Source organism: Protopterus annectens, chromosome 14.part0 (assembly GCF_019279795.1).
Source record: "Protopterus annectens isolate FY-2018-M chromosome 14.part0, PAN1.0, whole genome shotgun sequence".
Lineage (NCBI taxonomy): Eukaryota > Metazoa > Chordata > Ceratodontiformes > Protopteridae > Protopterus > Protopterus annectens.
This window is the reverse complement of record NC_056748.1, coordinates 1,086,925,649-1,086,939,706: the sequence shown is the minus strand read 5'-3', so window position 1 is coordinate 1,086,939,706 and position 14,058 is coordinate 1,086,925,649. Positions and strand designations below refer to the sequence as shown.

General features: G+C 44.9%; 1 protein-coding gene across 1 annotated transcript in view; it reads right to left on the bottom strand.

The window, feature by feature from the left end:
- Window positions 1-1,017: 1,017 nt before the first annotated feature.
- GHITM (growth hormone inducible transmembrane protein) overlaps window positions 1,018-14,058 on the bottom strand; it is a 716,610-nt gene continuing 703,569 nt past the window's right edge. Inside the window, exon 9 of the mRNA XM_044056881.1 lies at window positions 1,018-1,810. Within this exon, the coding sequence (XP_043912816.1) occupies window positions 1,723-1,810 (88 nt within the window). The 3' untranslated portion in view covers window positions 1,018-1,722. The remainder of the gene's footprint in view (window positions 1,811-14,058) is intronic.

The window sequence follows — 14,058 nt, the reverse complement described above, 5'->3', positions numbered from 1 at the left end:
AATTTACATTCCCCTCCATAATTTTTTTTTGTAGGTAAAGGCAAAGAAGCCCCCTCCTCCCTTTATTTAATGGACTGAAGAAAGTATTCTTCCTGGAGGAGCAAAAATGTGGCAGCTGAACAAGTTGTGACAGGCAATGATGTACACCTGTGGGAATCCTCACAGGTTAATGACCTGCAGGAATATGCACTCAAGAGGTGTGTGCCAAGTCAGTACAGCAATCATGTACTCACCTCAAATGCCAAAAACACTGGGATACAGGAGCCACTGTTATGCTGCAAATCACTAAATATCAAAACATTAGTAATATCTCTAAAGGAAATATGCTAGGGTTAAACTCAGACCACAGTACAGCTGTACATAAACATTTCTTTCATTCCAAAGTAGATTCCAGTTGCCTACTGGAAAATTTGTAAATGCAGCAGAGAAAGAACAGCATTTTTTTTGCCAAGGCAATTTCTCAGTCAAGCAGAGCTACAATTTTTAAGGCGTCATTAAAGGGACAGAGGGCTGAAGGCAGTGAAGCTGGAAGCAGAGCCAATGCCATCATTCAGACAGCGATTGCGCCAACATCTTCAACACTGAGCCGTGACCTCTGAAAATTCACCAAATTTGGCTCTCATACGAAATGAGAACAGGCACCATAGGCATATCCATCTGCCAAGCTGCATTTTTATTGACTAACAGGTTGCTCACATAGTTTTATTGAGTAAAGGACAGAGTTAACAGATTATGATTCTGTCTCCATGACCCTTAGAAACAGTTGGTGATGCCAATTATGTTTTTAAAGGTAGTTAACTAAAATGTACCATCAGCATTTGATTTTGGGGTGCGGTGGAAAGCCATTTTAATCATTTAGACATTTTAATCCTTGTTTTGGAAACCTTCAAAGAGAACCTCATTAGCAGCCCCCCCCCCATTTTCTTTTAGGATGAATGTCCTTTTATGACAATTCTACTTTCTTACCCTTATCCCACCTCTGCTCAACCATTTAAGTGTGCACTCAGTTTTCATACATACTTTTGATGGTTTAATAAACAACTCAACTGTACAACACTCCATTTTCAGAATTACAACAGGCCCTCAAGCAAACACATTTCAGAAAAATTTTTGGTAATTGTTTACAACAGGTATGCTTAAGAGCTTTAATCAGAAATGGCATTAAACAACACACATTTCTAGAGTCTATACCAAATGAATACTACACATTCACACAACATAAAGTGTATAAAACAGCACTGACAGCAAACATAGGTCAAATAAGCAAATTACTTGCAAAATTTTTACTGAACTACTGAATTAGGAAGAACTCCATACAGTGCTGGGTGATAATGACTTTTACACAGATCGTATCTGACCGGTAAAGTTTCCATGCCAGCAGAGTCTACCCCAGTGTGACAAAGGGAACTGCAATACTGACATGCTTAATGAATGAAACTGGTGAAAGACAACATGTTAATTACTACTGAAACAGTCCTTCCCATGTATGTAGCGGCAATCAGCATGTAAAGTGAGAATCTGAAAAGTGCAACGAGTCTTAACACTGTATGCAGTTCATAAGCAGTCAGAAGATCTTGTAAGAACATTTTAAGATTGTGACCTTTCCTTATGATCATTAGTATTCATAATGAAAGCAACGTCTACATAAACTTGGAAAATGTGCAAATGCCAGGAAAAGATGGATAATCACAGTCAAATCACAAACACCTACGCAGTCAGCTTTCATTTCTTCCTGCTACCTCCTGAATTAGCCAACATAATGGCCACTCTTATAAAAATATTCAGTGTGTCTGTGTATATTCCAAGACACCTAGAGAGAAAGACAGAAAATATCAGGTCAGCAGATAAATGGAAATAAATGCAGTCATTCTTAAATTAAAAATAAATGAATTAAAGTAAAAAATAAATTAACAGCCCATGCAGCAAACAGTTTTGGCCGTTATGACCACATGATGTGGGTTTTACTGGTGATCTAGGTACAGCAGAAGTCACACAAATGGGTATGGAAGGAAGTGGCCAATGCCACTAATCCATCCAGGAGTTCATCAATTTTACACAGGTGTAAAAAAAAAATTGCTACGATACTAAAGATGGTAGAGTATTTGTTGACTGGGATAGTCTAACTGGATTTATGTCCATTTTCAGTACAGTCCTGGGGAGATGAGATCCAAGTGACTACTAACATACAGGTACTAGTTGTTATACAGTTAAATACTACACATTTTAAACAGTTCAGGAATCTTCACAGTTTATACAAAAAACATGTTACAAGCATTAGATACAATATTTTAGACTATGTACAATACTTCATTAGTAACTAGAAGGTAATTGTTAAATACATACTTCAAATTTCAACAGTTCAGCAACGCTCACAGTTTAAACAATACTTGTTGGCTGCCTTAGGTAGGATGCTTTAGAATTATATGCAGAAGAATTTAACTAGGTATTTTAAATTATCTCTATTAGGTTACGATATGTTTTTGCCAAGGATAGGCCTTGATCTAAAAAGACACAGAGCAGGAATTAGGTCTTAAGAGAGGGGGTATTTGGGATTTAGTAGGAGACTAGTCTAGATTTGTACAGGGACATAACCAATGGGTTTTAAGATAGAGTTTCAAATTGTGTTTAAAAAGTCTAAATGAAGACAGTGATGTAAGTTCATGGGGGTGTTGGTTCCAATACTTTCCAACTGCATTTGAGATCAGAGCATCTCCTGCCATGTTATTAGATTTACATGTTGATACTAGTAGTTTATTAGATGAGCGTAAAGTTGAAAGGTTCTTATACTGGGTAATGAGACTAGCAAGTATTGGGGTATTGGTAGGCTGGAAAAGAGTTTTGCGCACAATGGTGAGTTGTTTAAAGTGAATCTGATTCAGAAGCTCTAACCGGCCTAATTGTTTCAGGTTATGGCAGTGATGGGATGTAAAGGAGGAAGCAGTAGCAAACCTGGCAATGCTATTGTAAGCACTGGCTAGCTTAAGGTTATTTTTTGACAAGTTAGTATATATGGAAGAAGCATACAGAAGTGCGGAGATAAGGTGGGAATAGGCAATAGTGGTGCTGGCTAATGGGGAGAGAAAGGGTTTTATCCTATAGAGGGAGCCTAGATTCCTGTTGACAGTTTTTATGGTATTGTTGATATGGGTTTCAAAGTTCAGGTTGTTATCAATGGTTACCCCTAGAAGTTTAGTTGTTGGATTGGGAGATACGAGTGTACCATTACTGGATAAGACTGAAAAGTTCATTGGGAGTGATTTACGGGTAGGAGTGAAGAGGAGGAGTTTGTTTTTTTTGGGGTTCAAGAGGAGGCAGCGCTGTAGAAACCAATTTTCTGTTTTATTGAACATTGTCTGAGTTAGTCTGTAGTTGGGATTGAGATTTAGCGGAGCAGATTATTGTCGAATCATCTGCGTATTGCACACAGTTAGTTAAAGGAATAGCTAGGTTGAGGTCATTGATAAATATTGAGAAAAGGAGTGGGGCCCAATATAGAGCCCTGAGGAACACCTAGGGTAACTGGGAGATGGGATGAGAGGTTGTTGTCCCAAAGCACTGCCTGCTGTCTATTATCAAGGTAGGACTGGAACCATTTTATAGTCTGTGTCCAGAGAGAAGGATTTTAGAATATTGAGAAGTGGTGGTTGACCATGTCGAATGCTTTTGAAGGGTCGATGAAAAGTGCTGGAGAGAGAAGATTGTTATTACGGTTTTTACTGATGCTGTCAGTGAAGGATAACTCAGACAATGTTCAATAAAACAGAAAATTGGTTTCTACAGCGCTGCCTCCTCTTGAACCCCAAAAAAATAGGAGTGCAGTTGTTGTACTGTGGAAAGGACTGAAGCCATGTTGAGATTTGGCCAGTAAATTGTTCTGGAGTAGGTGGTCTAGTAACTGTCTGTGGATGCACTTTTCCATTATTTTAGCTAATGGGGAAAGTAGTGCTATGGGACAATATAGTTAGAATATTCTCTGGAGTTTCCACCCTTGTTTAGGGGGATAATGTAGGAGATTTTCCAGATGGTGGGAAGTGCCTTCCTGTATGGTTCTATTTATCAGCAATGATACAGGATAAGCTATGGCTGCCTTTTGCAGGTAGCTGGTCAGCTGAGGGGGTAAGTAGGTTTTAGTTTACTTAAGAGGTTGCAGATGAGGAAATTTGGGACAGGTTGCATGTTTAGAGTTGGGAGAGAGTAGTATTGGTTGGAAAGGCAGAGCTATCGGCTGTTAGTTGATTAGCAAGTGTTTGGATGGTCTCAGTGAAGAAGGTATTAAAAGCATTAGCAGTTTGCTTTCGATTGTCGGAATTTGATCCTATAGGGGGTGGTGTTGCGGATTGGCCTGGTTGAAGTAGTCTGTTTATGCTAGCCCAGAACTTTTGTGGATTATTTTGGTTGCAGAGTATGTTTTCCCACCTGTTCAACTGTACACAATAAATCCTGCATTTCTTTACAGTCAGGAGCTTCTGAGCTTGCAAGCATTTTCTGTTTTAACTGGGCCATTAAATATTGTTGGTACTTAAGCATGTGAAACTGGCAATTTAAAGCCCTTACTGCTAAAGTTGCAGAAGTGTAAACTTTCTTCCCCCATCTATCCAAAGCTCTGAAATCTCCGTCAGAGGGTACTGCATTTTTTGCAATGGAAGCCTTAACCCCTTTTGGACCCTGGGAAATGGTTTCTGGATCAGCAGAAGGGTTTTTATAAAGAAACTTGTGAGAGTCAGGGACTCTATAATACCTATCTGGCTTGGCTGGTGCAGGGTGTTAAGAATCAAGAGATAAGCTGGATTCAGAGAACACATCATCCACAATATCTAGCACAGGTGGAATAGCCAGGGGCCTGTGCTGAGGTAATAAAAGGAAATCCCTGAGCCTTTTTTTGGATTCTGAGTAATCCTGACTTTCCCAGTGGAAATGCTCCCTCATGGTATGTAAAGTTTCCCCAAAAGAATAATCCTCAGGAGGAGAGGCTGAAGGGATAGATTCTTCAGCATCAGAGTCCTCCTAGGGGGGGGGGGGGGGTAGAGAGTATCCCTGGTCTGAAGAGGAATCAGAGGAAATGGAAACCTGATCAGAGGAATCAGTCTGTATCCTGCCTAGGCCTTTTCTCAGGAGAGAGATGGGAACCCCTGATCAGAGTAATGAGGTCTTCGGCCATTTTAAGCATCTGTTTCTTAGGCATGGAGGACTCTCCAGGAGAATGCTGTACTTGCTTCTTTGTCTTTAATGGAACTTTTGTCTTGGCTGTTGCTTTAATGGTAAGTTGTGAAGGTCTGAAAACACCCTCAGAAGCTGATGCCTGCTCAGCGGCTCCGGACCCATCTGAGGGATTAGTTTCCATAGGCCCAATACCTTGAGATTCCAGAGGCCTAGTTGTCTCCACGTGGGAGTCGGAGGCGGCCTGTGGCTCTGAGGTAGGTGTCAGGGGCTGCGAAAGCACCTCACTGAGAACCGGCGAACGGCCTAGAAGAGGTTTCGTCGTCGGTTTTGGACCTCTGATGCCTGTCTTTATCCTTGTCTTTGCGTTTTTTCGGAATTGCGGTCGGTTGATCCGACGGCATAGTATAACTGAACCTTCGGCCAAAGTAGTGCAAAGCAAAATAAAAAGCGTTTATTAAATCTAGCACAAAACTGACAACTGGTGACGTCGTGATCAGGGCCTGGGCATGGAATACAGTAAGAGTGGAAGCCCTTATGAGGTATTTGCTTCCCCCACAAGAAATACAATTAACTTTTTCTGACATTGGTCTGAGACAAGAAAAAAAGTTTCCCCAACAGGGTACTTAGCTTTATTGAAGACTCTGGATCTGAAATTCGACTTCGAAAATCTCAGGAGTCGGCCGACCGGCACTTGCGAACTGCTTCTGCTTCGGGCACCGCGCGGCAAGAAAGACTGAAGAAAATGGCGTCGGATGCATCTTGTATACCCCTGGCGCACTGACGTCAGGGAAGAAGCGACAGCAACCGACGCCGGACCAAGACTTAGGAACTCTGGCAGACTACAGGACCAAGTGTGATGACTGCAGCAGTGTAACACGATGAACATCTGCAGTGGCAAAGCCTACCCTAGACTTAGAGAAGAGAGGCAAGTGATAATGCTTTGTAAAAGTATGAACAGAACTCCAAGCAGCAGCTTCTAGAATATCTTTGGTTGGAACCCCTCTGAGAAAAGCTGCTGAGGTAGGTGCAGCCCTTGTGGAATGTGACCCGATTCCCTTGGGCACTGGTTTACCATGATGCAAATTGCAGAAACAAATGCAGTGGCTTTGTCCACTTTGAAATAGTCTGCTTTGAAATAGCCTTTCCCTCCGATCCTGCAGCAAATGCCACCAGGAGCTGCTCAGACTTTCTTAGAGATTTGGTCCTGTTTAAGTAGAATCTTGTCTGTGTACGTCCAAGGAATGCAGAATCTGCTCTCTCTTGTTCTGTGGATTTGGGTAAAAAGTTGGCAGGTGAATAGTTTAAGAGCCACACTGGATACCACCTTAGGCATAAAGGAAGGATTGGTCCTGAGGGACTCCCTGTCTGGGTAAAATGTAATAAAAGGCTCCACAGCCATGAGGGGCTGTAGTTCTGAAACCCTTCTTGCTGAAGTGATTGCCAAAAGGAATGCTGTTTTCCAAGATAAAAACTTTATCCACAGTAGCTACTGGTTCAAATGGAGGACAGGGTGAGCTTTTCCAGCACAAAATTGAGGTCCCATGCAGGAGATGGTGATCTTCTGGGAGGCCTTAAATTTTTGGCCCCTCTAAGATACTGTTTTAACAGAGGATGAGAAAAGATGGGAGGCTCTGTGTTGTAATGAGCTGAGATGGCAGAGGCATGGATTTTTATAGATGAAAAAGATAGGCCGCCTGTCAAGCATCTCTGCTAAGTATTGTAAAATCTGAGGAATATTTGGTTTTGCTGTGTCAGTCCCTTGTGCTTTGTTCCAAGCACAGAATCTACTCCATTTATCAGCATAACATTTTCTAGTACTAGGCCTTCTGGCTTCCAAAATGACATCCATAACAGATTTACTGAGAGGTGTTTTTGAATAATTACATGATAAGCCATGCTGCCAGGCTCAGAGTTTGGAGCCGAGCTGATTGTGCAGAATTTGATTGTTCTGCTTGGTTTTTCCTGTCTGACCTTTAGTAAGACCTTGGGAAGAAGAGGCAGAGGAGGAAAGGCGTAGACTGACATTTTTTTCCAATTGAAGGATAGGGCATCCACTTTCTATGCTTGTCCGTGATAAGTCCTTGTGCAGAATTTGTCCAGTTGAAAATTCTGGGGAGATGCAAATAGATCTATGTCCGGGCTCCCCCATTTCTCTGTTATCATGCTGAAGACTTGTGGATACAGTTTCCACTCGTGAGGGTCCATAATATTTCTGCTTAGGTCGTCTGCCAGAGTACTTTGTTTTCCTGGCAGGAATTGAGCTTGAAGATGTACTTGGTAAGTCAAGGTTGTGTCCCACAATGCCATGGCTAGTCTGCAAAGGGGGTAGGAATGTGTATCCCCCTGCTTGTTTATGTAACACAACCATGGTGTTGTCCGTCTTTACCAGTACTTGTCCTGGATGAAGTAAATCCTTGAAGGCTGTCGGGGAATTCTGAACAGCCAACATCTCTTTCTGGTTGATATGCAGATGCATTTGGTTTGGGCTCCATATGCCCTGAATGCATCTCCCCGCCAGGTGGGCCCCCCAAGCATAGTCTGATGAGTCTGTAGCTAGGGTTTGGTTGGCAGGGGATAGAGTGAAAGACCGCCCCATGTTCTGGTGACATGTCTCTGCCCACCAAAGAAACTCTTGTTGTAGGCAGGGAATGAGAGGAATCATGGTTTCCAGACTGACAATATTGACTCCATAAACTTTTTAGATACCACTGTAGTTTCCTCATATGCAGTCTTGCATATGGAATTAGTAGAATGCAGGATGCAATGAACCCCAAAGCCTGCAGAATTTGTCTTGCAGGTAACTGGGTCTTTGTTGCCATCTGTTTGAAGTAAATAGTCAGTTGCCTTTGTTTGTCTGGAGTAAGGTAAGCCATCTGGGCAGTTGTATTCAAGCTTGCACCCAGGAATGTACTCTTTTGAGAGGGTACCAGTTGTGATTTCTTTTTGTTTATTGTGTACCCTAGGCATGTTAGAAGCCTTTTTACAAACGCCAGATGTTGAGAAAGAATGTCCTTGTTTTCTGCTCGAATGAGACAGTCGTCCAAGTAAGGATAGATTTGTATGCTTCTGTGTCTGCAAAATGCAATTACTGGTGCCAGGCACTTTGTAAAGACCCTAGGCGTAGTAGATAAGCCAAAGGGCAGTGCAGAGAATTGGTAATGCATAAAAAACAGCCTTGAAGCGGAGGTATCTTCTGCACGATTCCCTTATTGGGATATGCAATCAAAACCACGTTGCAAAGTATGCTTTCCAACCTGTTCTGCTGCATGCAATAATTCCTGTAATTCTTTATTTTCCACACGTTCAGAAATCAACATCCTTTTCTGTTTCAATAATCCCATAACATGCTGTTGATATTTAAGCATATGAAACTGGCAGCTTAAGGCCCCAATTGCCAAGGTTGCAGACGTATAATCCTTTCCCCATCTATCCAGCGCCCTGGAATCTCTATCAGAGGGGATAGGATTCTTAGCTGTTGAGGTCTTTACACCTTTGAGACCCTGTGAGATAGTTTCAGGGTCAGCAGCAGGATTTTTGAATAAACATCTGTGGGAGTCAGGAAGCTTGTAATATCTGTCTGGCTTGCTAGGAGCCGGAGGTAGGGAATCTGGCGTCATGCTTGATTCCGAAAACACATCAACAATGTCTAATACAGGAGGTATGGTCAAAGGCCTATGCTAAGGAAGAAGGAAATCCCTAAGCCTCTTTTTTGATTCTGAGAAATCTTGACTCTCCCAATGAAAATGCTCCCTCAAAGTATGCAAGGTTTCTCCAAAATAATAATCTTCAGGAGGGGATGGAGATGGGATGGATTCCTCTGCATCTGAATCCTCATAGGGAGGTAGAGAAAATTCCTGATCAGAAGTGGAATCAGAAGAAATAGAAACCTGATCTGGAGGATTCATAATCAGTGTCTTGTCTAGGCCTCTTATCGGGGGTGGGGGTGGGTGGGAACCCCTGATCAAGGTAATTAAGTCTTCAGCCATTTTGATAATCTGCTTTTTGGGCATAGAGGCCTGAGCACCTGGCTCATGCGTCAGTTTTTTAGCCATAGAAGTTGCTTTTGTCTTTGTTTTTGAAGCTGGCGTCAGTTTTATATAGAAATGCTGAGGCCTGAAAACACCCTCCGAAGCCGGTGCCTACTCAGCGGCTCCGGACCCATCCGAGGGAGAGACATCCGCAGGTACAATACTCAGAATCTCGTGGCATGCCGGACTCCGCATGTTTCTTGGTAGAAGCCTGCGACTCGAAAGTAGCGGGTATCAGGGGCTGCAAAAGCACCTCACTGAGTACCGGTGAACCGGCAACTGGTTTAGGAGAAGCTTTGTCGTCAGTTTTGGACCTAGATGGTCTGTCTCTGTCCTTTTCTTTGCGTTTTTTGTAACTCCAGTACTTGGATTGCTATCCGACGACATTTCAGGGTAGTTAAATCTGTTTCCAAAATATTTTGAAGCAAAGATAAACAGACGCTTAATAGTGCGTTGGTTAAATCTAGCAAAAAAACGACAGCAAGGCACATTATGATCTGGGCCTAGGCAAGGAATACGGTACAAATGGAAATCCTTATGAGGTATTTGCTTCCCACAAGTAATGCAATTAACTTTTACTGACATCGGTAAGGAGCAAGAAAAAGTTTCCCCAATGGGGTACTTAGCTTTAATTGAAGACTTCGGTTCTGAAACTCTAAAGCGAAAATTTCAGGACTCGGCCGACCAGCACTTGCAAACTGCTTCTCCTTCAGGCACCGCGCAACAAGAAAGACTAAAGAAAATGGCGTTGGCTGCACGTTTTATACCCCTGACGACCTGATGTCATGGAAGAGGAGGCAGCAACTGACGCAGGACCAAGACTTTGATATTCAGGCCGACTGAGGGCAACCTGCCAGCAGATTACCCAAATGTAATGACTGCAACAGTGAAACATGAAGAAAATCCTGAATTCTTTCTTGTGGTAAGAAAGCCCTCATGAGCACGGTGTCTAACTCGGCACCTATAAAGGTGACACGCTGCGAGGGCAACAAGGCAGACTTTTCCCAGTTTAGTGTGATACCCAATCGCTGACAGCGCAATGGTGGCGTCCCTGGTCTGTAGTAGTAGATGCCTGGTGGTGGCAGACAGGAGCCAGTCGTCTAGGTACAGAAACACTTGGAATCCCTGATGTCTCAAGTAAGCCTTCACCACTGCCATACATTTGGTGAACACCCTGGGGGCTGTGGTGAGACCAAAGGGCAGGGCTCGAAACTGAAAAGGACTGGCTCCCAGTCGGAAGCATAAATGACTTCTGGATGCCCTGTCCATCTTTATATGGTAGTAAGCATCCTTGAGGTCGATGGAGCACATCCATACTTCTTTCCCCAACATTCCCAACAATTGGCAAATAGACTGTAAAGTGACCATTCGGAACTTGGACTTTTTTACATGGAGGTTCAAGCGGCTGAGATCCAAGATGGGTCTCAGGTCCCCTGTTCTTTTCAGCACCAAAAAGAATCTTGAGTAAGTCCCTAATCCGAGCTGGTCTGAGGGACATGCTGGATGACTCCTTTTGATGGCTCCTTTTGCTAGCAGCTTTTGAACTTCTGAAGCTGCGGAATCCCTTTGACTGGGTGGAGCATCTGGGATTCTCTTGGTTGGCGGGGGATGAGAAGAGAAGGGAATATGATATCCCCCAGAAATTAACTTCAATACCCACTCATCCTGGGTGATGCCTTGCCAGGCTTCTGGGTATAGTGAAATGCGACCCCCGACAGGCTCTGAAGAAGCGCAGTCGGGCCTCCCATCAAGAGTGCTGGTAGGAGGAACCGCGAAAGGAATAGTGGTCCCCCTGGTTACGCGGGCCTCCTCTGCCTCTAGGGTGGTGTCTACCTGAGTTACTACCCCTTCCCCTGCCTCTGGAGGGGAATCACTGTGCGTCCTGAAAAAACTTCTGCAGCTTTCTGAACCAAATTTTCCCACCCTTCTGGCCCTTGGGATAGAAGGCATGGAAAAATGGACTCCCACGGCAGACAGGGTTTTTCCTTTCTGCTCGCACCTAGTGAGAGCATCCTTCACCTTGGTTCCAAACGATGAACCGTCAAATGGGGAGTTAGTGAATGTAGACTTGAAGGTCTCTGCGAAATTACACAGGCGCATCCAGGAGTGCCTCCTAAGAGAGACTCCTGAACTTGCTGCCCTACTCGCTCCATCGGTTGCATGCGAGATCAGCCTCATGGAGGAGTTAGTAATGGAATTTAGGGTAGACATCTGGGCATTGACCTTCTCTGAGCCACTGCATCAGAAACGTTACCCTGCAGAGATTCTCCAAGCTCTTTTAGGAGATCTCTTTGGAGCCGTGTAAAATGTGACAAATAGTTCAGCGACCGCAGAGTAAAGGCCACTGAAGAAAACATACGCTTCCCATACCGGCCCATCGTCCTTGACTCCTTGTCAGGGGGATGGACGGTAGATGACGTCTCAGCTAATTCCTTCTTGGTGGCCGCTGCCACCACCATGGCATCTACTGGAACGCCCTTTGTGAGAAATTCCTTGTCAGCGGGGGCTGACAAACTTGTTGGGTCTCCTGGGGACTGGTTCCACAGTGTCAGGGGTTTCCCCACACCCTTCGACAAATATCCAGGAGTTCATCGAACGGGGGAGAAACCCAAGAGGCGGAGGGTTGAGACCCAAAGGCCTTCAGGAATACAGACTCCTCCTCAGAGGGAGATTTGGAGGGCCAGTCGCCCCTCTGCTTCAAGATCTCCAGGATATCTGAGAAAGAGATATCTTCAGAGGACAACTTGGGGGACCCCTCTGAATCCTCGAGGTCGGTGTCCTAAGTGATAGACTCATCCTGGGAGTCTATGTGCTTCCTCTTGCACACTTTCTGGGGGGCTCCTCAGGCAAACACTCTGGGGAGACCTCAAAGTTGGGGACCACTCATGGAGGTATCCTGAGGCCTTGGGTCTCCGCTGTCCAAGGACAGAGGGTGATAACAGATACCGGTGCTGGAGGGGGTACAGTGTCGGTGCCAGACACAGCTGAGGACCTGGCCAGCACGCGCCACTTGACCCCGAAAGATGACCCCCCCCCCGGCTCCGAAGAACGACCAACCGTGGAAGCACTCTGAGCCGAAGGGATAAGGTCCGAAGCCGAGACAGGGCCCAAGCTCACCTGTGCCGAAGCACCAAGCGGGAGGCTCAGAGCCAAAGATCGACCAGAGACCTCTCTCTCGGGTCCGACTGAGGAACTATGAGCCCTGGACCCTGCGGACAAAGCAGACTGGGTCAGAGCAGAAATCGGAACAAAGAAGCCAGGATGGGCTACTGGAGCCGACTCAAAGGCATCAGACGGAACAGACAACTCTGGCTCCGAAGGCCGAGAAAGTCTCGGAGGAGGAATATACAAGGATGGATGGCTGACAGGCTCCTGGGCCGATTGGGCTGGAGCCGAAAACATTTTGGCCATCATCGGTGATTGGAGCAGTCTCTGTACCACTCTATTCACATCACAGTCCGAGAGAGTCCAGGAGGACCTAGAGGATAAGGTCAGAGATCTGGACCTCCCTACAGGAGACGACTTAAGAGAAGGAGAAACCTGTCTAGAAACTGGAAACCGGCTCCGAACAAGTATCTCGGTCACCGGCTCCGAGAGAGACTGGAAGCCGATGTTGACTTGGTCAATTCACCCACTTCCTGCGGCCCCGAAGCCAATGGATCCGAGGAAGCTGAAGTAGACTTGGCAACTTTCTCTGGTGGCTCCAATAAAACTGAGCGAGTCGGAGAGCATTTTTTTTATTTAGAGGTCTTGTCTGCTTTAGAGGGAAGAGGACTTAGCAGTGGAAGCCCTCTCAAAGTCTTCTTCAAAGGAGGGTTTCAGTAATCCCTTCAGAATCAGTTTGTTCGTCCTCTCTTGAAGAACGCGTGGGCCAAAGGCGTGACAGAACACACAGGATTCTTGGAGATGGAGAGTGCCCATCAGCAATAGACTTTTTATATCCACACATCACATTTTTTGAAGCCCGAAAGCTTGTGTTCTTTTGTAATCTTAGACATATTGGTATGACACTGCACACTATCAGACGACAAACCCGACACCAACAGAAAAACGCAGGATGTATGCCTCTACATTAAAACGGTCATAGAACAATAAACACCACAGGGAAGAAAGGACCTCTAACTTAAATGGCCCTGACAAACAAAACAAGGGAGGACTAGGTCCTCTAAGTTAAACGGCCCTAGCCCAAAGGGACGGGGCAACAGCGGAACAAGCACACACAGAGAAACTGGGACACACACAACTAGAAGGGAGGACTAGGTCCTCTAACTGAAACGGGCCTAGCCCGTAGGAAGGGAAGAAACGCAAATGGGATACCAAGACAAAAAGCCAAACAGGCTACACAAACAGTTATCAAAAAACAGAGACCAGCTATGAAAATAGCTTTTGGAGCAACAAAGCTACTAAAAAGTAGAAGTTACACTTGGCCACGGCCAAGAGCGAGACCACGTCTGAGCTGTACGAGCAGCAAACGAGATCTGGGGAAAGGCAGTAGTGCAGCATAGGATACCTCTTAGCCACGAGCCAATTGAAGACTTCGAGCTAGAGTATGGCCGAGTCGGAGCAGAGGTTCGGCTCCGAACCCACAGGTAAGAATGTAGGCGAGATTGGACTACATAACATCCAAGGGTTTTGCATCCAGGAATAAAGAAATCATCATTCCTCTCTATTCATCCCTCATTAGACCAATCAGTGTATAATGCCCCATTTGGCATGTACCCGAGAAGCTACAGAAGTACCTCACGAAGAGAATCCTAGGCCTTAAATACATGTCCTACATGGACACACTCATGGGTTTTGTTACATTTCAATAAATGTGCATATTCTGTCTTTCCCTAGGTACTCGCCCCGTACATTCTAACCGCGTGGC